The 23,439-nt window shown below is 45.6% G+C and overlaps 1 protein-coding gene across 2 annotated transcripts; it reads right to left on the reverse strand.

Moving 5' to 3' along the window:
* Nucleotides 1-4,603: 4,603 nt before the first annotated feature.
* Lmo4 (LIM domain only 4) lies at nucleotides 4,604-21,524 on the reverse strand. 2 transcript variants are annotated; one of them, XM_021195794.2, is made up of 5 exons: nucleotides 20,819-21,524; nucleotides 17,784-18,022; nucleotides 10,482-10,578; nucleotides 9,967-10,122; nucleotides 4,604-5,372 (listed from the first exon to the last, which is right to left on the reverse strand). In XM_021195794.2, exons 2-5 carry the CDS (start codon nucleotides 18,017-18,019, stop codon nucleotides 5,364-5,366), a joined length of 498 nt encoding a protein of 165 aa, XP_021051453.1. In that variant the 5' UTR covers nucleotides 18,020-18,022; nucleotides 20,819-21,524; the 3' UTR covers nucleotides 4,604-5,363. The 2 variants fall into 2 exon arrangements, with proteins under 2 accessions (XP_021051453.1, XP_021051454.1); XM_021195795.1 differs by lacking the exon at nucleotides 20,819-21,524 and adding an exon at nucleotides 18,215-18,363 and having other exon boundaries at nucleotides 4,772-5,372.
* Nucleotides 21,525-23,439: the final 1,915 nt, after the last annotated feature.

Here is a 23,439-nt window from a genome sequence, read left to right on the forward strand (position 1 = left end):
TCAGTGTTTATATAACATGTGGTATGTCTGAGTGTTTGTGTGTATGTATATGCATATACCACGTGCACTGGGTTTCCAGCAGAGGCCAGAAGACAGAAGGGGAGCTGGACTTGCAAAGGATTGTGGGCTGCCTGGTGCGGGTTTTGGGAACAGAACTCAGGTTCTTTGAAAGAGCAGGAAGTGCTCTTAATCACTGAACCATCTCTCTAGCACCTGGTCCTCCACGTAACATAAAGTGTGGTAGTCTGTTCATTGTGGATCTGTAATATTAATTTCACATCTAAGAAGAACTGTAAAAAGCACTGATTACTGAGGACGTTGTATACACTCTGACATCTTAGCCTTCCAGTGAGTACTCCCTTACTTTGCATGCTTATTTAGTGACCTCTTGGAATCTCAAATTACTCATCTATAAAACTGAGTAATGCAAGCCAGGCATGGTACACGGTACCACACACCTGTAAATCCCAGCGTCAGAGGCCAAGGCAGGAGAAGCCCCATGAGTTTGGGGCCAGCCTGGGCAAAAGAGCAAAAACCTTATCTTATCCAGCCTACAAAACAACCAAGCCTACCTATCACATAAAACTGATAGTGAATAAGAGGACTGCCCGTTAAGGCTGGTGAGACCACATGCATGCTTGTTTACTGTGCTCTAGGCAGCAGCAAGAGAGAATTCTTACAGGAAGTATCATAGTGAGCCATGCAAGGTTTATGGCAACTGTTAGTTTGATGAAAGAAATTGAATCAGAAGCCTTAAAGGAATGTTCAAAGTTTGACAACACCCATCTCCAGCAAAGTTCTAAAGAAAAGGGCAAACCACTGAGATGATCGATTTTCCTTTCCAGCTTCCGTAATTAATCTTCATTTGGAAATTCAGTTGGTCCTGAGATTCTTTTGCTTTCTAAAACAGACAATTCACGCAAAATGAACAATTAATTTAGGAAGAACGTTTTTAGTGTTTTCTCAAAGAAGAAAAAGAAAAAGGAGAGATAGCTCACACAACACAAGGGAAATTATATATGGAGGGAAATGGGTTTTTGTTGTTGTTGTTGTTTTTGAAAGTTGAAGTCATAAACTTTTTCTTCCAGGTAGAGAGATCTTTCTGGACTGAAGGAAGGTGAGACACCTGCTTGGGTTAGCTAATGGTTGTCCTTAACCTGGTTAAAATTCAGCACTAACTCCACCTTTAAACACAACTTCTGCAATATGCCCTCTCTGAGGCTTATGTCAATGTCTCACATCTTCCCTGAAACCTTTCTGTACTTGGCAATCCCCAACTTTACAGATGGGCAAGAAAGTCTCTGGACCCTCTCTGCTTCTCCTCAGGATAGTTTGTGCCGCTGTTGCCACTAAGACCCCCACGAGCTTCTGAGGAGAGGTTGGGAACTTTGTTGGTTTCTCCATTCGGACTGAGCCATTTCCAGGGTCATTCAAAGAACTTAGAAAAGAATCAATCGATTTTCATCCCTCGCTTTATTATTGTGGTTTAGGAGAGTGAACGGCACTGTTTACACAGCTGTAACATGTCAGGACCTGTAGTACATTATTGGCTTGAGACCTCTGGGTTGCAGTCCATTCTCGGCAGAATCAATCGGAACTTGAAACTACCCCCTCTAGGATGCATGCACACATCTACACATCTATTCGCATAAGCAGGCCCTGTACAACTGAAAACCGTATTCACTTGAGGCGAGCTACAAATTCACCTTCCAAAAATTGGCCCTGACTTGTTGCTCTCTGCATGCCTAAGATGGGAGCAGAAGGCTATGAATGCCAGTTAACTAGGTGGCCAGCGCCTTAGGTGAAGGTGTTATACTCCCCCGCTAGTAAGATCCCAGCCTCTGCAAGTGGGAGTTGCCCCGCTGTTTAACAAGTCTTCAGAGCACTGCCAATCTAAAATGGCTGCTTGGTAATACTTTAATTGCAGTTTCGTGGAAACAAATTGCTTTTTAACTGCAGTAACCATTCCTGTGACTTGGCTGGACTGACAATAGGTGAGTCTCAGTAACCAAGATGAACATTAACTTGTAAATGATCTGTGCTGGCGAGAGCCTCCCAAAGAGGGGGTAAGGCAGTGAGCCCCAAGGATTGGAAGAACACCCCCAGCCCCAGGAAAAGTCTCTTTGGGCAACCACTTCTTAATCCAGGGCAATTATTTAAGCTATATAGAGTCTCCTCTCTGCCCTTGACAGATAGCTCTTGGATTCACCGTTTGTTCCATAATTTATTGACCCTAAGAAATATTTTATGTAACCAGTACTGTGCATTAGAATCTTACTATATTGACATTTAAAAGCATTTAATTTAAGAGCTTCATTTTTAGATGATTAGTTGTTTCAAATATCAGTGTGAATAAGGGCAACAGAAAGAATTTAAATATAGTTAATATTAAGAGGCTGGCAATTTCAGGGCTCCATTTCCATGTGACCGTCTCCTCCTCGCTTTGTGGTTTATAAGATACAACAGTCCGCATTAAACTCTTCCTAATAAATCAGGAAGAGCTGGAAATAGTTTCTTGTGGGGAATGATTTGGTTTGGAATGCCTTTGGGTTCCCAGGCTTTGCAGGATGTGTGAGTCTAAGATAGCTTAAAAACAACAACAACAACAACAAAAAAACAACAAACAAAACCCAACATTAAAACCCTTTAGAGGACAATCTTCTCACAAAATTGTTTCATTAGCAAGAGTGATAATTTGCATGATTGAAACATTTATATGTATCATAAACATAATTTTTTTATCAGGAGTTTAGCGAGGCTCAGTAATGCTCGGTTTTATTTTGATTGTGCTTACTTGTAAGAACTAGGGCCCGTCTTGCTGTGTGACGTGGCTCATATGAAGTCCTTTCAGAAGAACACACCCACATCACAAATGCAGTGGATGAAAGGTGGGTAAGCACAGGATTCCTTTTCCCTCTAAAGAAGCATTCACTGGGGCTGGGGGAGGTAGCATACACAATCACTGCTCACATCGGAATAAACCTGAGTGTTTTTAGTAGCTGTCTATCCAGATCGAGCATCCCCATTAAAGCCGGGTTTTATTGTTTGAAATGCCTCTGGTTTCAAGAAAGTGTTTTACCTAAAGCAAGACTACTACTTAAATATGTTCTATTGTATATTCATAGCTCCATTAGTCCTTCTCCAGTTTAGCACATCAAAGAGAAGGCTTCATCACTTGCATGTGGGTAATACTAACATGAGTGACATTTGTAATCTTATAGGTCTGCAACTTAAGAAATGCTTTTAGAAGCTCGTTAGGAAATATGCCGCGGTGCTTGAGGATCCAGCCATATAATAGCTCATTTAAAAGGCGGCAATGACCTTTGACCTCCCCACCACTGAATGCCTTACTGTATTACTGAAAGTTATTAGCCACGGCCTTTGAATGTCTACACTGCATGCGACATGAGTGCTTTTGCTAAAAACATAGATGTCTCCTCTGAACAACACCCCCCCCTCCTTTCCTGCAATAGACCAAATTCTTTCCTGGGGTGAAAGGGGGGTGGTGGTTAAAATCAGAACAGGTCTAGAGTTCTCCAGGGACCCATCTCAGATGTTGTGTGTACATGTATCTCCTTATCTTGTGTTATCCTCCTTGTATTTTCTTTGTATAAAGCTCAGGCAAAATGGTTCCCTTTAAAATTCTGCCCCCACATCCCCCTAGAGGTGTGCAGTTTCAACAACTAACTTTTCCTCCTGGCTTGGGATCTTTAGAAGCGGGAAGTTAGCAGAGCATGCTCCGTCGATATCAGTTTCTGTTCTCAGACAGGGTCCTCATCGGGAGCTTTGAAACAAAAAGGAAAATGCCATTTTTAGAAAGCAGCGGCGGCGGCAGCCTGAATGCCCTCGGAGTTCGCCGCCTGTGAGGAGAGAGCACAGGTTTACCCTCATGTTACTGGCCAGGGTGCCACCATGGCATCCAGGCCCATTCAGCTCCTACTGGACCCAGTAGAAACAGGGCAGATACTGGAGCATGAGGCTCCACACCTTCCACAGGAACCTCTGTGGCCACTGCTGGCGTTGTGGTGGAGACTCTCAGGATTAGCCACTAGGAGCCAGCAACTACCTCAAGACGAAGGAGACCTGATTCCTGCCCTGGTGAACACAAGGAAAAGACAAGTTCGTGAAGAAGACCCAAAGGAACAAGGTTCCAGCAGGTCAGGAATCCCAGCTCACCAGGCAAGGGTTGCTTTGCCCATCCAAGACCACCACAGCCAGAGTTCTAGAGCCCTTAAACTAACAGGAGTTCAGTTCCACATAAGATGCTCTAGAAATGCTGCAGCCTTCAAGGGCTCCAAACCTGATGGGAGGTTATACTGTGGTTCTCAGTATACCCACGACCAAAATCCAAGGCTTTCCTACCGCACCATCCATTAAGTATTCATGAGTACATACCAAAGACTCCGAGGCAAAGTGCGGTTGACATGGTAGCCTCAGCTTACAATGACATAAGTAAATAATCTGATGACTACTTTATTAGCCTGGAGCTACACACACGTATAAAGCCCCATTCCTCTTAGACCAAATTGAAATGTTTGCTATAGACAACAAGAATGCCATGAAACCATTCAAAATACACAAGAAGCGGTGTTTAAACCCAAACTCTGTTGAATACTTTTTTCTTTTAAGTTTTTATTATTTAAATACACCATACTAGAGCAAATGTCTCTGAAAATATCACAAATAAAAGATTTTTTTTCTTCATTCAGCAAATTAGAAGTAGGGGGCATTTCTACATAGTAGCGGCTATGAGCCTCATTTTTTTTTTTTCTTCTTTTTTTTTAACCTTTGTCATGGGCGGAGCAACATCAGGACAAAAACACTCACATGCATACATACATTGTATTTTACACAGATACAATAAAAGTGTTTGTGATAGAATTATCACAAAAGCCACATCTCTTTCCTTTTAACTCATGTTCAGGTTGATTGAAACACATTTCATTACAACACTTAAATATACAAAGAGCAAACAGAATGTTGTTAAAGGAAAACAGGGCTCACACTCTGGCCGGTGCCCTGCTAATTGTTAATGAGGGTAGAAAGCAGATTCGTGATGCTTCTTTTAATTAGCTTCATTAGTCATTTCCCTCCCCCCAAGCACCCTCCCCCCTAGATGTCCTTCGGTGGATCTTTTTTCATTCTCGCTACCATCTCCCATTAGCCCAGGTTCATGGAGTCCTTAATGTTCATATTCAGTCATTTTAATACACCAATAAATGCAGGAAGGGTACTCAAGACTAAAGGGGGCGCGATGGCATGGTGCTGGCTACAAAGGTGACTGGTCTACTGCAGACACATGGGATCCACCTGGGATGAGCAATTCTGAGATGAAGGCACGCATTCTGCATTACTCTGTCCTCTCAGCAGACCTGCAAGACATAAAAATGGGCATCTTAGCTAACACGCTAAACTTAAGAGGCATTAAACCCAAACTCGCCAGCTTTTGTCCTCCCCATGCTCACTAATCTTTTCTTACTACTTTCCAACTGGAACTCCATGGGGACTCGATGGGGCCTCTCTGCACGCCCCACTCCAAAGCAGGACATGTCTTACTAGCAGGAGGGTGGGGTTGGGGGTTGGGAGTGGAAGGAGATGGCAAATGGATTCTGGAAGGGTCTAGCGTCAACTTCTGAATCATCCTTAAACTCTGTAAGGCGAGTTTCTCTCCAAAAGGAAGGTCTCACCTTATAGTAGGGGGATCTTGGAATTCTAAATAAATAAAAATCACAGGCCATTCAGAGTAAGGTTCCTACGTAAGAAGTTTTGGATTTACATGGGCTCAATTGCATCACCTGTGACATAATGACTTAAATTGCCTTCACCTCTGTTTCCTTCCCTTAAAGGTAGGGATAACAAAGCCCAAGACATTACACAGTATGAACGAGACGGTGTTTGTTACTCTGCTGTCTTCGCATGACAACCCTTCACCCATGTTGGCTTCTTCCTCTAGGGCACGTATCTAACAAATTCCGTATGCAAATACATCATAATTTTTTTTCAGTCTGCTATCTTTGTCACATAATGTTACATACATGTTACAGGAATAGAAATCAGCACACGGGATGTGCTAATGACCACAGAGGGACGGAAGGGCATGCATGGTCCAGGGAGAGACCCTAGCTCCAACATGTGAGGGTACAAATGGCAACACACAGCTGCCAGACACAAGCAGTTTGCAATTGCCAACGTGGAATAATGTCATCCACTAAATGACACGTGGAGCATCTCAGGAAGTTCTCTGCTCAGCCTTTCCCCTAACTTACCAAAGGCCCTCGTCTACAAACCCCACTTCCGAGCTAATTAAAGTGGTGCAGGCCCAACTCCCTAGAGTGGAAGCCCGGTGTGAGAAAGGTAATTTGTCTGTCCAGGATGAAGACGCACCAGCAGCCAGCAAGCATATTTAATAAATGAGCATCAAATGTCCTCTAAGATGGACGTATACAACACCAATTATGTAACCACAGGAAGCCGTGAAGTGATACGTAACCTAGAAAGCTTTGCTAAATCTTTCTCCCTTACACCTTTGAATGTAAAAAAAAAAAAAAAAAAATCCCAGAGCAGGCAGGAATCTATCTATGAGGGAAAAGGTGAGTCTTGACTTCTGATTGTCCTAATATTGTAGAAAGCACCATGGTTTGGGGACTACCCAAGCCTCCTCCAAATGACAGAAGCCATGAGACTATGCCGGTTCTCAAACACCACTGGACCAGAGTTTAGCAATGAGATTTCAATTGAAAACCTTAAATTTAGTTTCCTCAGACTATATAAAAGCCAAGCTGCGCACAGTAACTGAACACCACACTCCTAATGCCATAAACAGACTTCAGGAGGACAAAAGTTTAAAGACCCGAAGATGGGGGCTGAGGTTTCTCATTCAATGAATTGCCTTTAAAGGGTGATACGAATAATCAACTCATTGCTTGTAAGACAGAAGATGGCTAAGTATATTTACTATGCATCACGTACTAAAATGTAATTGGTTCTACGAATGGAAGGAAAATGGCCAAAATAAATATCCAATTTTTCTCAACCCCCAAACTCAAAAGCAAGAGAGAAAAGAAAATACTGAAATGGAACTATTCGTCATCTCTCCTCATCTCATCTCCCATAGAAAAGAAACGCCACGGGGTTTCAGGGAAAATCATTTTAAAGCCTTCTCCAAAAAAGCAGTTTATGCTCCACTAGGAAGCGTGTTTTCATTAACTCTTCCCTCTTACCCTCTCGTTAATATCTCTCTGGACCACAGTCAGTTTGCCCAGAACCTTTATTTACAAAAACTACCTTGTGAATTGACTGTGCTCATGGTGAGCGGAGCACCAAGGGCAAAAATGTGAGACATTTGTGCCAACAGGGAAATGTGCTTCATTAACACCACCCCCAAAACACAGCGCCTCTCCAGTGCCCGGCAGGATTATTTCCTTAAGTTTTATTTCCTTATGCCTTTTATGTGCAATTAATTTCTGAAGGCCACCTGTCTCCCTGTGTTTTAGGAGGAAGGGACCTTCCAACATTAAGAAAATATACACTGGCAGATTCGTTTTCATAGCCTGAACCATATTTTGTGCTCCAGTATGAATACCCTACAACTCCTGAACGAAGCGTGGGAAGCAGAGGCCTCAGATGGAAGGTGCAACACGGGCAAAAGCGACCGTCTTCCCCTCCTGACACCCCTTCACAGACATCAGCTCACACTCGATAAGGTGCTACCAGAGTCCTGCTCACCTTTCTAAAGTGTCCCCCGCACTTGGTTCTAGCATGGCCACTGCCTGCGGCAAGTCTTCACAATCTAACACCCCATCCATCTCGTCCCTCCATCCTTCTGTTCTCCCCATGCTAGAATAAGCTGTAACTCTGTGTGTGTGTGTGTGTGTGTGTGTGTGTGTGTGTGTGTGTGTGTGTGTGTGTGTGTGTGTGTGTGTGTGTGTGTGTGTGTGTGTGTGTGTGTGTGTGTGTGTGTGTGTGTGAGAGAGAGAGAGAGAGAGAGAGAGACAGACAGACAGACAGACAGACAGACAAAGACAGATAGACTAAGGAAAATACCACAAAACCAGCAGCATAGCAGGTTAAGACACACTTTGGGAATGTGTTAAGCTTTTATATGACTTGGGGGGGTGAGGGGCAGTGGAATTCACCATCTTATGTGTAGCCCTTTTGTAATTAGAGATGGCTTTGCCTCTCGTTCAAAATGTGTATCTCCAAATATTTACGTTACCCATTCACTGCTCTCTCAACTCCGTCCTATAGACTAACTTCATTAAAATTCAAATTAAAATAAAAACCTGTAAGTCCTTCTGGGTGCTGGCAGTCCTTAAAGAAACCTCCCTACATCTCATGAGGTAACTGGCTAATTTGCAATTTAAAAAAAAAATCTAACATTCTGATTCTTAAATGGTTGCTCTGTATTCCGCCCCTATTAGTAAATTAAATAAAACTGCACAATCTCATGTAATTAACACTTACCAAATAAAGAAAACATTTTAAACGACCCCATAAACCTAAGCTAGGAAGAAGGGCAAATATGGCCACTGTACCACAGCAGTGTCGCTTCAGAGTTAAAACTTTCTAATATACGTGCTTTTCCTCCCAGCAAGAACGCAGTGCATTATAGAAGACAAAAAAGCCTAATGCTTTTCTGCTAGACTTCGGAAACTGGCTAAATTTCTATATACAGATATGTGTGTGTGTGTGTGTGTGTGTGTGTGTGTGTGTGTGTGATCTTTATAATAGACATGAATGGAGTCCCCACTGCAAATCCATAAGGAATTAGCAAGTGAAGTGTGCACTTTTTGTTTCAATGCAATAACTCAGTGCTGTGTGATTGCCTGGGTTAATGATGAAAAAGTCAAACACACTATCAGAGCTGATGGAAAAATCTATCACCAATCTGAAATTAAAATTCATCTGTGGTCAATAAGATTTAATATCCATGCAAGTGGCGCAGTAAAGAGTAAATGAATCAATGTCATCAATACATAATCAGTATGAAATATGATGTGAGTAAAATTACGCACACGAGTCGTACATTTCACTCTTTTCTGGGCCAGGGTGGAATGAACAGTCTCTTAACTGAAGGTTGACAGTAATTGTTACAAATTAGGCACAGCAGTTATCAAAATGCACTCACTTGCATAGCTATAGGACTTATTAAGGAGATTAAAATAGATCTGAAACTATCCAGGGCTGGGGCTTCTGGACAACTGTTGAACACCAATTTTCCTTCTAAAGTGCCTCCTAACAGGACGTGATTTGTATACCTGTATAATTTTCTCATTTCTAACTCGGGCCCAAGAACTTCCAAGTTGTGGATCAAGACTCAAGAGCCATCACCTTTTAATGGCACAGAGCAGTTAGCGAGAACAAGAACTTTGTTTCAGGAGTCGTAACCTACTCAAATTGTACGCAACTACCAATGAGCAAAGTGGCCTCCTCTGGACATCACAGAATGTCTTGCAAAACTGGTCATTTTGGAGTCACCATGCCTGATATTGGATCTTGAGGAAAGACCTCGAGATTGCTCGCACAGATGTAGAAATCCTCCCTCACAACAGGAAACGTTTCTTCTTGTCTCCCAACATCAATATTCTAATTTTCCTTCTCCCACCCCCTAATACTTTACTCTTCAAGTTGCAAAGCTCACAAAAGGAAGCAATGACCAGTTGTAGGAAACATCTGCTTTGCTTGTGGTCAAGTATCTCTCTCATCTGTCTTCGCACAGGGACCCCGATGTTCAACATGGGCTGAATAAGGATACCTAAGCATCTCAAAATTAATGATGCCATTTTAATGGCAAAGGATCCACAATTTGTATTGCCCTTAAGGATACTCCCTATAGTAGATGCACTTTGCACTTCCTTAAAGAAAAAAGATGTCAACTACAACCACCTAAGAATACTCACACCGGTGACCAGGCTCAGCTAGCCAACCTGTTCTAATGAAGCTTATTACAAACTGCTGGGTATTCACCTTCTGGTCTGGCAGTAGTGGATTGCTCTGAAGTGAATTCAAATGGCCATTGATGAGGGCTGTGGGTCTATCATGTTCACAAAATAAACTGCCATTGATGTAGTGAAACCGATCTCCCGGGACCAGGCGATTCCGGCAGGTAGAGCATGTGAAACACTGAGGAGGGAAAGAGACCCATTGAAATCAAAAACAACAACGTTACAAGCAGCTTTTAAGCAAGTGTCTGTCAAGTGCAACAAGATTCAGGCTTTGGTGTTTTACTTTCTTTGACAGGATCCCAGAAGCTAGCCCAAACACAGTCTACTGCAAAGTCTACAAGAAGGAAGAAGGAGAGGACACATGTGCACGCTAAAGGAAGTGCGCCTGTGCATGCCAGGGCAACCGTAGCTATCAGACACTGTGTCCATCACAGTGTCTGGTGTCTGGGACTTGAAGACAGGACTGGTACCAAGGAGAAATGTTCTTTCTATCCCCTGTAGGAATGGTATGGTGTATTAAAGAGACGCAAATGGTACCTTGAGATGATACACGTTGCCTTGGGCCCTCATGACGAGTTCGCTTGCAGGAATCGACTGTCCACAGGCGCTGCAAGCCCCGCTATTCCCAAATAACCTGCAACAAAGAAGGATGGTTAGCAACGGTAAGTAATCCCAATCCTAAGAAAGGGGTAAGACAGACCCAGCTATCCTCTGGCCTTCCTTTCTGGAATATCATTCAACAGAAGACGAATTCTCAAAACTCCGAGGAACTCCAACTTCACATTTTTGGGGGTGACTTACATAATCCTTTTGGGGAAAGCCTTCTGCCTTCATCAGAGTTAATCAAAATAGTGACTTCTACCTCTGGCCAAATACAAAACAATTCTGTTCTACACACATGTTATCAGATTACTGGGTTCAGGGAGAGAGAGAGAGAGAGAGAGAGAGAGAGAGAGAGAGAGAGAGAGAGAGAGGATACAATTCATGCCTAGGGTTTGAATGCATTGTGTCCTTGAAATTATATGAAGAACTCTTTTGTAGTTTAATCATATCTTGAGATATGAGTCATCAAAAGGGTTAAGAGGATTTGATTGTATATCTAGGAAGACATCATGCTCAGCGTATTGGAGCTCAGTAAACCTCCATCAGTGCAGACTTTCCATTAGAAAGCCTCTGCTATCCAGGTTGATATATAATGTGTATGGGTTAACCTTTTCAATCACGGTGTCAACACTTAAGATTTGCCTCTGCTCATCTCTTTCACCCTAACCTTCTCTCTCTCTTGATAATGAAATGCTTGCTCTAACTTCCCTCTATCTGCTCCCGAGTCCACAATTTAGATTACTTCATCTCTGCTAGCAACAAACTGAATGAAATTTCGATTTGAGCAGAAAGTAATTTACCGGGATCTGGACCCATTTGTCATCATATCTCTCTGGGTGTTTGCTGTATCACTGCAGTTTTCCTATGCAATCAAATGAGACCACAACATCTGCCGTGGGGGGGGGGAGGGGGAGAAGGAAAGGCTGCAGAGGAGGGGATGTTCAAGGAAGTGCGGCCGGTCTGCCGGCGGCGCAGTGAAGAAAGGCACACAGACCATTTCCCAGATCCTCCTAGGCACAAGGATGACTACCGAACTTTGGATTTTTACGGAATCGGTAGGCCTGAGCTAGAAGGCTCTATTTGCTTTGAAGCTTCCCTCTTTAATATCCACAAATATTTATCAAACAGACCAAAATGATCTCACATGGAAAGGTTGGTATCGCAACAAGAGAACAGGGTGACGGAGGTGTCTTCCAACGAGGCAAAACAAAATAGCGGGACTTCCAAATTAATACACCGGTGTCATAATAATTATTAATATTTGCATTTCCCCCTTGTCTAAATAAAGTCATAAAATGCAGTTTATGTCAAACTGGCAGACGTGTTCCTATAGAACCGCCGTAATCTGAATGATTGCAAGCATGCCTCTATATAAAAATAATTGCTTTGAGTTTTCTGAATCTGGTCTTGCAGAAGAGGCTTGTCATGTTCAAACTACTAATTTGCTGTCGCCACTTTATTGAAAATAGCCTGTAAGTTGTTATTAAATGTATCGACTGAACGACAGGGAGAGTAGTAAAACTGCCCCTTAAGATGGCTTTTAATAGGAAGCCCGAGAAACAAATTTTGCAGCAGCATCGATTTGAAGAGTTCAATCAAAACTCCATTTCAAAACTAATTAGTCTGAGATCCACGACACATTGACACGTTCTTGCAGAATCAGAACAGTTACAGAAAGAAAGCCGAAATAATACACTGTCAGGACCTCCAGCCACAGGACTGCAGTGAGTGGGAGCCCCCAGCCTTCGGGCTGCAGGCTGCAGGCTAATGCAGGACCACTTCAGGAACATTGATGAAGACCTCCTGGTGTCTCCCTACAGCAGCAATGCTGCCCTGCAGGGATTCTCAGAAAAAAAAGGTGGCCCAACCATCAGCCAGGCCTAGGGGAGAGCCTTTACGGACCTCTCCCGGTCCAGTTTCCAAGAGGGATATTAAATTCAAGTAATTTGAGGGAGACTCAAGCTAAAAATCTGCTATGTGGCCAAACACTATGCATGCTGAGGAAGAGAGAAGCTGGCAGAGTGGGGGGCAGAATCCTTCCACAGCTAAGAATCAAATATCCTCTTACAACACCCCAGAAGTATTTTAATGGCTAAGAGTCTATAATTACGGCTGCCACTGCCAACAGGTACACTGTGACACTCCATCTCAAAAATACCCTTTCACAGTACCGGGCTGATTATCCAACCTAGGTGTTCATTTATTTAACAATTCACTCTGTGTAAAGTCAGCCGTGTATCTTCAGCACCTGAGTGTACTTTAATAATCAGGGCAGCCACATATAAGCCAAAAGAGCTTGTCACATACTCTTTATTTGCTCCAGCCTGGCTTTCATAACCTGTCACAGAACAATCAGTCACAAAACCGTGGGATTCCTAAAGTGTCAAAAATTACAAAGTTTGAAAATGACCAAGACCTACCCTGGCTGATGTGCTTGCTGGTAAACAGCGTATTAATGGAGTTCCACATCCTTCCGAGTCTACAGTTTTAGGGCTGCTTCAGAGAGAGAGAGCAGAACTCACAAGGCTCATACACATTCTAATCTCTTATCAGATGAAGACGACCGTTAGAATTCTATCCTTTTTTCTGAAAAGTTGTTCTTTTTTTTTTTTTTCCTTGTGCGTTGGAGAGTTAATTATCTAACCAGGGGGACTGTCCAGGACAGTGTTTGATTTAAAAGGCTTGAGGCTTTAGGTGCTCAATTAAGTAGCTATCGGTCTCAGACTGGACTATAATGGGCTCTTTTCTCTTTAACTCAAGCAACCGGGAGATATACCCCAGGTCAGGCTAATTAAAGCCAGGGGAGTCTTTAATTGTGATGACAGAATTGGTTTCAGTTTCCTTTCTTTGGGTCCTCAGTCCAAGAAGGTCGTTAATATTTCAGCATTTGGGCAATGCAATCAATCACAAACATCAAGAGGTTCTTTACATGGGGAAAGGGAAAGGATGGGGAGAAATCCTACTTTTAAGGTGTCTTGCTCCTATCTGAGGACAACGAGGTAGTGGGGAGCCCTGTCTGCAGGCTCGGTTCCAAATCTCCTTGCTGACATGAGATATGGAGAAACAAATTGGTTTTTTTTTTTTTTTTTTTTTTTAGCTTAACATCAATGCTTACCATCTTTCAGTAACTCCAATGGCCAATAGGTGGGCTTATTTTTCAACCGCATTATTACTTCAAGCAAAATACATGCAATACGGAGCGCTACCTGGCTGTGTTTTCTAAACTGCTTTCAGGCACTGGAGAGGTACATTTCCCCGAGTGTGGCTGAAAGGTACACATTTGTACCTGCGAGTAAATATCAGCAACCTATCCGAGGAGAAAAATGTGCATCCACGGCTACTGATCTAGAAGCAATTGGTTTTCCAGCAGGATCCTATATTTAATCTAAATTCTGCACCAGCTATATTAAATGTAACAAAGAAATGCAACCCAGAAATTATGCCTGGAGCCAAGTCCATTAAAGGTACTTCGGAATAACTAGAGTCCAAGCACCTTAAAAGCACCAGAAGCTATTTATACCTAAGGGGGGAGATTGTGCATAATCGCAACCACTGCATTAGAGAGGGGAGGGAGAAAAAAAAAAAAATCAGCCAAATTACGCTTGGTTAATTCAGAGTAACAGATCTGCCCCCAAGTGAATTGGAGGCCTTGAATTAATTCTGTTATGACAAATCAAGATAAACGTTCCCCCTAAATTGCATGCGATTTAATTAATTTTTGAGATCCTGGGTTTTTTTTTTCCTAGCTAATAGTTCACATGCTCCTGTGCTGTCATTGTGCTTGAGTGGGCAGACTTCAAAGTGATATTAAATAACCAACTATTAGATTTACCTAGCACGTCCTATTGGAAAAGTGCCATTTAATTACCTAGCCTGTTCAATTAAAGGGACAGCATTCTCTGAATATAGCAGCTTGCTGTTGATTACCAGGGAAATGAACTCTCTGCCTGGCGGCTTCTCGCCTAACGCGAATCCCCTCCCCAAACACACCCTCCACCTCTGGCCACCCTCAAACCCCTTGCCCGGCCCGGCCACTGCGACTGTGGGCGCCACGTGAACCGCCCAAGCAGAGCCGGGGACACCAGCGCCACCGCGCCGGCTCCTGCCCTGCGCTCGCCCCCTCGCGGCCCCTCACCGTGGACCTGGCCCGCCACCCGCCCGCTTGCCTGCTCTGACTGGAGCCCCACCCGACGACTTCCGAACTTCCTCCTCTGGCCGCACTTTCCGCGCCAGGCACCCGGCCTGAAGTAGGGGTAGAGAAAAGCGTGTTGGGGAAAAGAACCCGAGTTTGCAAAGCTCCTCGATGGCTCTTGGGTGGAGCCGAGGGGTCGAGAGCAGCGGGAGGGAGGGGGCAGCAGTAAGGTTCCTTGACTTCGGGGAGGTGGAGGGGTCAGGCAGACGTGGGTCCCTTTAAGATCCACCCTCCCCCTCCTCTCTACACCCCGCTTCCAGCCTTTCCCTCCCTCTCTTAGAGGCCAATTTTGTTAATTAAATGTTTTGTTTGCGACGAAGCTCTCATTCATTGCGGACACGTCATTCGGAGTAGATCTAAGCCAGAGACCAGATCTCATTAGATAAAGCCCATCAGAACTAAGAAAATGGAGGAGCCACTAATTAAAGCTTTTAATTGTGCAGATTCGCTGCAGCAAGGCCTCGGCTTTATCTGAAATCTTGGGAGGAGAGGAGGCAGAATCCCAGCTCTGCCCAATCGACACTTGGCCATGGAGAGGGGGAGGGAATGGGGGGGTGGGAATGGGGGAAAACACACCCTCTCCTTCCCCCGCAGCTTTTTAGACAGATTTTGGTTGTTTAAAACAAAAACAACAACAACAAAACAAAAACCCTCAAAGTCAGACAGGGTAAAAGCCCCCTAATATAATTGCCAGGTGGTCCCTGCTAGGCAAAGGGGTCCTCTTCACCTGAAGACCTGCAAAGGGATCATTCAAGTCCTTTCCATCTTAGTAGTCCTCAGGCTTTGAAAAACTAAAAGCTCCCCAACAAGTGGATTTGGGGGCGTCTGGGAGAGAGATATGTGGAAAGAAAAAAAACTGGAAAAACTGCCAGCACATTCTTCATTTTCCCACCCTTTGGGTTCCGTAAGTGTCAGGAGAACAGGGGAGAACAGCATGACTTCAGGTGTCTGTGGGGCTGGACAGGAAGCTGGGCTTGGCTGGCCCTGATCACAGTGTGAGGTTATCCATGATCCACTTGGCACTGAACTAGAATTTGTCTCTCCCGGGCAGACAGAAATTTCTCAGAGTAGCATCTAGTTCTACAGCAAGGCTAATTCGAGACCTCAAGTTCAGGGGCAAAAAGAAGCAAGACTCCAAGATTATCTAAGGGTTAGAGCTGTGTGTACATCCTCTATGAGACCCCAAGAAAACACCAAAAAAAAAAATTTGTTATTTGGCCCCCAAGAATAAGGAAAGAAACGGACTTCATTCTCAGGAAGCCACTTGCCTAAACTTGTCCCATGGGAATCCAAGTGGTCCCATCTCCTGTTAATTAGTGGTAATCAGAAGTGAAGATAGGCTTTTTTTTCCCTTTGAAGACACTTGAAGAGATGCAACTGCACCGTTCACCAAATCCTAACTGCATGGTCAATTTTTCCACTTCAAACCACCATCCTTTCTTAGCACACTTTTTTTTGTCTCCACTTAATTATAATACTGTCAAAGCTCATGGCATTGCTTGGAAAGAGAACCAGAAAGCATTACACCCAAGCTCCTGCTGATTTTCCAACACTTACTTCTAAAAGAACACTTATTGAAATTAATGCAGCCATATTAATTTAAAAATAAAAGTCCTCCCCCTCCCATGTTTCTTTCACTTGGCTGAAGATGCCCGAAGAGCGGGTATAGGTTGCCATTATCAGAATAACCAAACCTCATTTTACTCTGATACCACCGGAGGAGGCAAACACACCCATACTCAGCACCAAACTGCACCAGGATCTTGGGCAGCAGTCACCAGCCACAGATAACGTCAACCACAGCAGGGTTAAACTTTGAATAAAATAGCCCATCCACTGATTTGCCAGCTCCATGAAGATCACTATACAGACAAAGGTTCGGAACAGAAACTTAAATAGAAGAAAATTCTTTAAAGCGTGTGTTTCTTTTTTTCTCTCTCTCTCTAGTGGTATTGGTGTGATGTGTATGTTTGTGTGTGTGTGTGTATGTGGTTTTTTTTTTTTAATTACTGGATGTTGAAACAGAACACCTCGTAGAAGCATTCAAGTGCGACAGTCTATCAAACCATTTACTCAAATTAAATGTGTAATCCTTCAAATGCCTCCTTTCAAATTAATGAGTTTAAGTAGCTTGAGTTCACCTGAAAAGATCCTATAGGCACCTGACCTCCTGAATTCTTTCCATTAGCTGCCCTGAAGCCTGTTGGAAAAGACTGCTTACAAGGACATATGACTGTTCCTATACATTACTTTAAAATGCTAGATTAGCATAATCCTGTCCTCTCTTTTGGGGATCAAGGCAGTGTGCTACAAATGGCAACAACAACCACCCTAACCTCAAAGGGGAAAGAAAGCACACACACACATTCTCCACCAAAAGCCACACACCAACACTGAGCACACCAAACCTTTCCAGCGAGCCAAGGAAGAAAAACACTACCACTAGGTCTCGATTTTATTTTATTAATGTTATTATTATTTACTATAAAAAGAATTACAAGTCTTTAAGCTGACTGGTAATCAGTGTTTCTCACAAGGAGCACTAAGAATGAGTCACAGCACTCTGCTCAAAAAAGTTAAAGTGCTTATGTAAATATCATAATTAGCCATCACTAGAGATGAATAATTTCTCACTAACTGCACTTTTATTTTTAAGTAAACCTTTTGTCTCTGAGCATCTATGTGAGTCCCCGCCTAGCTCGGAGAAAGCACCTGAACATTTTAGATACACTTATTTTTAACCTGAACCCCAAGCTGAGGCTACACTTAGAATTTAATCGGGGGGGGGGGGGGGAGGAGTGTGCTCAACCTTGAACACCTAACCATCAGACCAGAGTTTTTAACCATAGTTTGGCATCAAATACTGTAAAATTAACACATGTTTTCCTGAGTCCCTTAAATGCTGCCAACTAGAGAGTTTTCGCTTTTTAAGTGAAGTCTGTCATGTGTTCCCACAGATGTCTGCTCCTTCCTTAAACCCCTGGTAACCCCTGGCCTTGCCCCTGCTGAGCTCGCCCATCTGGCTGAAAAGGCAGTCGACTTACCTAATGTAGTCATTTCTGCAAAGGATCATGCCGCTCTTGGTGTAACAGGACGTGCCGATGTCGCCCAGCTGCGCCTGGCAGCAGGAGCACTTGAGGCAGCGGCTGTGCCAGTAGCTGTCCATGGCATAGAGCAGAAAGCGGTCCGCAATCTTGCCCCCGCAGCCTGCGCAGCGCTTCCAGGAGAGGGAGCCGGCCGTCACTGGGGGCGGCTGCGAGCTGCTGCCCGGATTCACCATGGTCTGGGGAGAGAGAAAGACAAAACGGGCGATGCAAAAGTTAGAAGTCGATCGCAGGGCGCCTGAAGCCAGCGCGCTCCCCTCCTTCCTCCCCCGAGTGGCTGCAAGAGAAGCAGCAGCAGGGCCAGGGCGGGAAGGAGGCCGATCGGAGAGAAGGGAAGAAGGGAGGCTCGCCGGCAGCAGTCGCCTGTTTACTTTTCTCAAGCTTTGTTCTGGGGCCACGAGCTGCTCTCAACTTTCCAAAGCGCTCGGCGCTGACAATTTCAGCTCGGGGACTGTCAAAACTCCGAGAGCTAGGCTCGGTGGCGCGCTCCACCCCTCGCGGCGCCTCCTCCTCCTCCTCCCCCTCCTCCCAGCGACCGCCTCCGCCCGCTCCTCCCGCTGCCGCCCGCCTCCAGCAAATGAGGGTCAAACCCACCCACCGCCGCGCCCGGCCCCTCCCCAGCCCCCGCCGAGCCCCGCGAGCCAGCCGCGGGCCGCTGGAGGTGGCCGCCCCGCCGCAGCCACGTTCCCTCCCGAGCTCTGCCTTGGGAAGTGAGGCTGCAATTCACAAGTTGCAAATAGTTCGGGGTTTCGGCAAGGCCAGGGCTGGGAGGAGAGGGGCGGGAGAGAGGAGGAAGGGAAAGGCCGAGGGGGAGATGGAGGTGGTGGGAGGGGAGGCAAGGTGGCGAGAGTGGGGGGGGTGCTGGGTGTAAAGTTGCGAAACTGGTTTTTCGTATTTTAAACAGCACCTTTCACATGCCATTGTGGTGACCGCCATCTCCCATTATTGTTCCAAATCTCATTTCATTTTGAAGATCAATGAGTGTTTTCAGGACACAGGCAAGGATAATAGATCATTGAACTTTAGGATGCCTGTTAACTTCCTATACAAACACTCTCCACTTTGGTCTCGCTAATCTGCCCTTGATCAGCAATTTAAATGCGAGAGCTTTGTTGGGGGGGGGGGTGTAGATAATATGCGAGGAGGCACTATAGAGACACACACAAGTTACATTCAAGCCAGTCTTGATGTCACGAAAAACTGCTTTTAAACATCTCTCTCTCTCTCTCTCTCTCTCTCTCTCTCTCTCTCTCTCTCTCTCTCTCTCACACACACACACACACACACACACACAACTGGGGTAGAATATAGGAATCAATTTATAAAGCTTAGCTTAAACAGATTAATTTATTGCCTCCAATCCGGAGTCCAATAAAGTCCTAGTGTTTCTCCAGTCACTTATTCTATAAAAAGATCAAGTTATTTACTGCCAATTAAGCAGCTTGTTTTGTCTTTGTCCTCTGTAAGGCGAGTGTGGGCTCCCCGAGGCTCCCAGCTATCTGCTCAAGACATTCAGCTGATACCTCAGAGGGGAGAGGGCGAACTTTGTCTGTCCCTAGCCCAACTTCACTGCTGCAAAGAACCAGGGAGAGGGAACGAAAGAAGAACTCCGGTTCCTTAAATAGGCCGATTTTAAACACATTTCCTCCGAAAGAGTCCCGGAACGTGTGTCCAGTGACCGCACAATAAACCAGAATAAGAACTGCACCAATTAAGCTGTAACAAAACCCTGAGACTCTGGAACCAGGACCGCTCTAAAACCCATTAGCATTGCATTTATCCGAATGCATCATACCTTTATGTAAATTGATTTATCTGATGCATTTACTCGAGGAATTGCTTTTTGTTACAATTTCAGCCCTGACCCAAATGAATCTGCATTTCCTGCCCTAGGTCTTTAAACTGTTCTCCCCCCCCCCCAACGTTTTAATCGCTCCGAATTCCTTTTTTAAAAGGGAGGGGGAGGGAGGAGATTCCAAGCTGCTTGCTCCCCGCCCCCATCTTTAGTGAGAGGTAAATATATATGTATATTTTTTTTTTGAAAAGGAAACATTACACTAAGAAAAGCATCCAGTAACCCCATTAGCTAAAGCTCTTAAGGACAAGCAATACCTTAATGCTGATTAAATCTAAAAGAGATGAATCAAGAGGACTGACCAGAAACTGACTCCCTGATAACTAAGGACGGCCCTCATCAAGTTTCATTTAGAGTTGGAAAAAAAAAAAAGAAAGAAAGCTTTTAAGTTAAATAGGCTTATACTCTAGTAATTACATAGCCAAGCAATTTAGGTCCTGGGATAGTCAGTGAAATAGAAAGCAGAGCTGGCAGCTAGAGGCAAAATCTGCCCCCCTTTAACAACGTCTCTGGTGTTTTTTAATGGAGACCAAGGGAGGGACAAACGTAGCGCTGGCCATTTGTAGTACAAAAATGGATGCTTAATTCATGTCTTGATTTTAATTAGGTGATTCACCGGATTTCTCCTGGATTGGAACAAAAGACTTATAAGCCAAGAGGAATTCTTTTTAAAAGAATCAGCAATGCCGGTTCCTGGTCACTTAGAGCTTTTCGGTCCCTGTTTCAAACAGTGTTGGGGGGGGGGAGTCATGACGATCGCCCCCACCCACGCACACACCACTTCTCATCTGAGCAGCCCCTGCCTTTCCTTTAGGAACTGGAACTGCCCCCAGCCCTCTCCAGGGTCCCCACCAGCCCCGTCTCTAAGAAGAACCCTTTTGTAAGCAAGGAACCGCTACAAAGCTGGCGGCCCGGGGCTGCCCTCCTTGCTAGCTCGCAGGCCCGCCTCGGGTAGTTTCAGACTCACGCATTATCTAAGGCGACGTATTGTTTACTTGCAATTTGGGACGGTCAAGGGAAGGAAGCCAAAGAAAACAGCCCCGGCCCCAATCAGCTCCCCCCTCCCTCCCTCCCTCCCTTGTCCCCTCCGGGCCCGCGGCGCCCCCAGCCACCCCCTTACCTGCTTCTCCCCTATATTGCAACACTGCGAGAGGCGGCGGCGGCGGCGAAATGCGAGCGGAGCCGCTCGGCTTCCAGGGCAGGGGCGCCGGGGCTGGCGGAGCTGGAGGGAGGGAGGGAGTTCTCGCAGAAGCAGGAAAGGGGAGGAGGGGGCTAAGGGCTGGTTTTTTTTTTTTTTTTTTTTTAATCGCGTGGCTCTGGGGCGGGTAGAGGGAGCCCCACGCTAAGTGGCAGGCGGCCCGGCGCAGAAGTGTCAAGTCTCAGCCCGAGGGTCCCGGTCCTCAGCCCCCGGCTGCGCGCGAGCAGCTGCAGGCGCCCTCGGCCCGGCCCGCACGGCGCAGCGGCAGCCACTGCTGCAATCGCGGCTGCAAGTTTGGCAATGTGGCTTCACTTTGTACGCGCCCCCGCCCCCGCCGCGCCCGCGCTCCTCCTCCTCCGCCGCCGCCTTCCTCCCGCCCGCCCGCCCGCTCGGGGCCGCCGGCGGCTCGACCGAGCTCCCCCCCTCCCGCGACCTGCGGCCCGGGAGCGGCGGTACAGGCTCGGTCCCGCGGCCGGTACGAGGACGCACGGAGTGGGGAGCTGCGGGCCGGCCGGGTGCGCTGGACCGATCGGCTGCCCCGCTGCTGCTGCCCGGCTCGGAGGCGGCGGCGCGGGCCTCTAGCCGGCTCGCTCGCTCCTTCGGCGGCGCTTACACATGTGTTACTGACAGAGCAGAATCCCAACTACTCCCCGGCTCTGCCGCCGACGTCAGCGACCCTCAGCCACTGGGCGGCCGGATTGTTCAGGCGGAATAATAAAACCTGCCAATCCGGGGAAGGACAAAGGGTGACTGAAACGAGACTCGGGGGGCGGGGAGCGAGGCGGGCGACTGAGCGGGCCGGGCCCGGGAAGGCGGGGGGCCGGGGTCGGGGGACGAGAAGGGACCCGGGTGGCGCGGGGGACGCAGCTAGCGAGCGCGTGCCCAGCCTCGGGACCACACCTGCCTGCCCAGCGCGCGGGGACGTGTGGAGCCCGCCCCCGCAGGGCCTCGGGGATCGCCTTCCCTGACTCAGAGAACTGACCCTCGGGAAACTTACTTTCCCAGAAATGGGTCTCTTCCTGTTAGGGTAGAGGATTCATTCTGCCGGAGGGAGGTGCAAAAGTGGGTGTTTTGTTTAATTCTTCGGGTTGCAGACTTCAAAACCTTAAGCAAAGTGGGAAGTAGTTCCTAAATACTGCCTGCTTAACTTAACCCCATCTTGCTCCCATTAACCCCAGTGTAAACTGGAAGGAGCAGGCATTACATAGATGCTTGTCAGTTGCTGGTGGATGCAGATCACACCCTGGTTTTCAGAGATGAGGAAAACTTTATGGGCAAAGCTTTTTTGCTCACCATTCTGCTTCAGTGTAGAGGATGAGATGCTAGCTCCCTCGTAGCCCCCCCTAAAGCGATGCAAGCATTTGCCAGACCTGCTGCTAGCTCATGACCCTGAGAAAGGAAAACTAGTCGTCGTTTCTTGTGCAAATCAAGATTTGAGGAATGCTAGCTAGCTTCAGAGCCTCTTACCAGGACCAGAGCTCAGCCTGGATCCTTGAACATCAAGTTATTCAACTTTACTCTGCCAAATTGGTTTAATAAATCTCCGATCTGAGGTTAATATTAGGGTTGATTATTAATAGTAAGTTCCAGAGAGATTTTTCTGTTGGAAATTATCATGGAAGTGCAAAGCCGTACTGCTAAGTATCATTAACTAAAACCAGTCTTGTGGGAGAAGCTTGGAAGAAAGGAAGTTGAAGAAAAATCAGGCAAAACATCTACGTCCTAGCAGCTGTGTGCAGAATTTTGGTTCTTTAAACTGCCAAAATTAGGGCAAAGGAATAAATATTGCCCATGAAACCAGGAAGAGGGTGGTTTCAATACCAATTAAAAATACTTATTTCTGGATTCTAGCTCCTTGAGTTCCTAACATGCTACAGTTAAAAATTATTTTTATGGATTTGTATTTAACGTTGCGTTCTTATGATCACTCACCTTAAAACCTTTTTTATTTTAAAAAAAAAAAATCAACGTGATAATAATTGGAATGTCCTATACAGACAACAGCTGCAGATGGCCATGATTAAAACAGACCAATTTAGGAAAGATTTTTTTTTGTTTGTTTGTTTTTTCGAGACAGGGTTTCTCTGTGTAGCCCTGGCTGTCCTGGAACTCACTTTGTTGACCAGGCTGGCCTCGAACTCAGAAGTCCGCCTGCCTCTGCCTCCCGAGTGATGGGATTAAAGGCATACGCCACCACGCCTGGCTTTTTTTTTTTTTTTTTTTTTTGTCCAAACAAGAAACCCAAAACAAAGCAAAACACTAACCTCAAAGGAGGAGGGGACACTTTAAAATATAAGACATTGTAATATCGGGGTTCATCTCTGACTGGTTACAGTTTAAATCAATCAAAACTAGGTGATCAGGGATTTTTGCTTTTAAGACCGGACTCGGAAGTAGATACTTCTGCTTCCCCTCTGAGATTTCGGGCCTGCCCAGCATCTTCATGGCTACTGTTGTATTAAAATACATCATATGGGAAGATTTCCATACCTGTACAATCACCTTATTGTAAATAATGATTTAAAAAATGTCTTTATTTTCTT

Source organism: Mus pahari, chromosome 4 (genome assembly GCF_900095145.1).
Source record: "Mus pahari chromosome 4, PAHARI_EIJ_v1.1, whole genome shotgun sequence".
In the NCBI taxonomy this organism is placed as follows: domain Eukaryota; kingdom Metazoa; phylum Chordata; class Mammalia; order Rodentia; family Muridae; genus Mus; species Mus pahari.

What these genes read in the sequence shown, in the direction of transcription:
- Lmo4 (XM_021195794.2), bottom strand. Translation starts at nt 18,019, where the DNA reads ATGGTGAATCCGGGCAGCAGCTCGCAGCCGCCCCCAGTGACGGCCGGC. An exon ending in TGCAGAAATGACTACATTAG is followed by an intron (nt 10,579 to 17,783) that starts GTAAGTCGACTG and finishes TCTTTGTTGCAG; the next exon opens with GTTATTTGGGAATAGCGGGG. An exon ending in GCAACGTGTATCATCTCAAG is followed by an intron (nt 10,123 to 10,481) that starts GTACCATTTGCG and finishes TTCCCTCCTCAG; the next exon opens with TGTTTCACATGCTCTACCTG.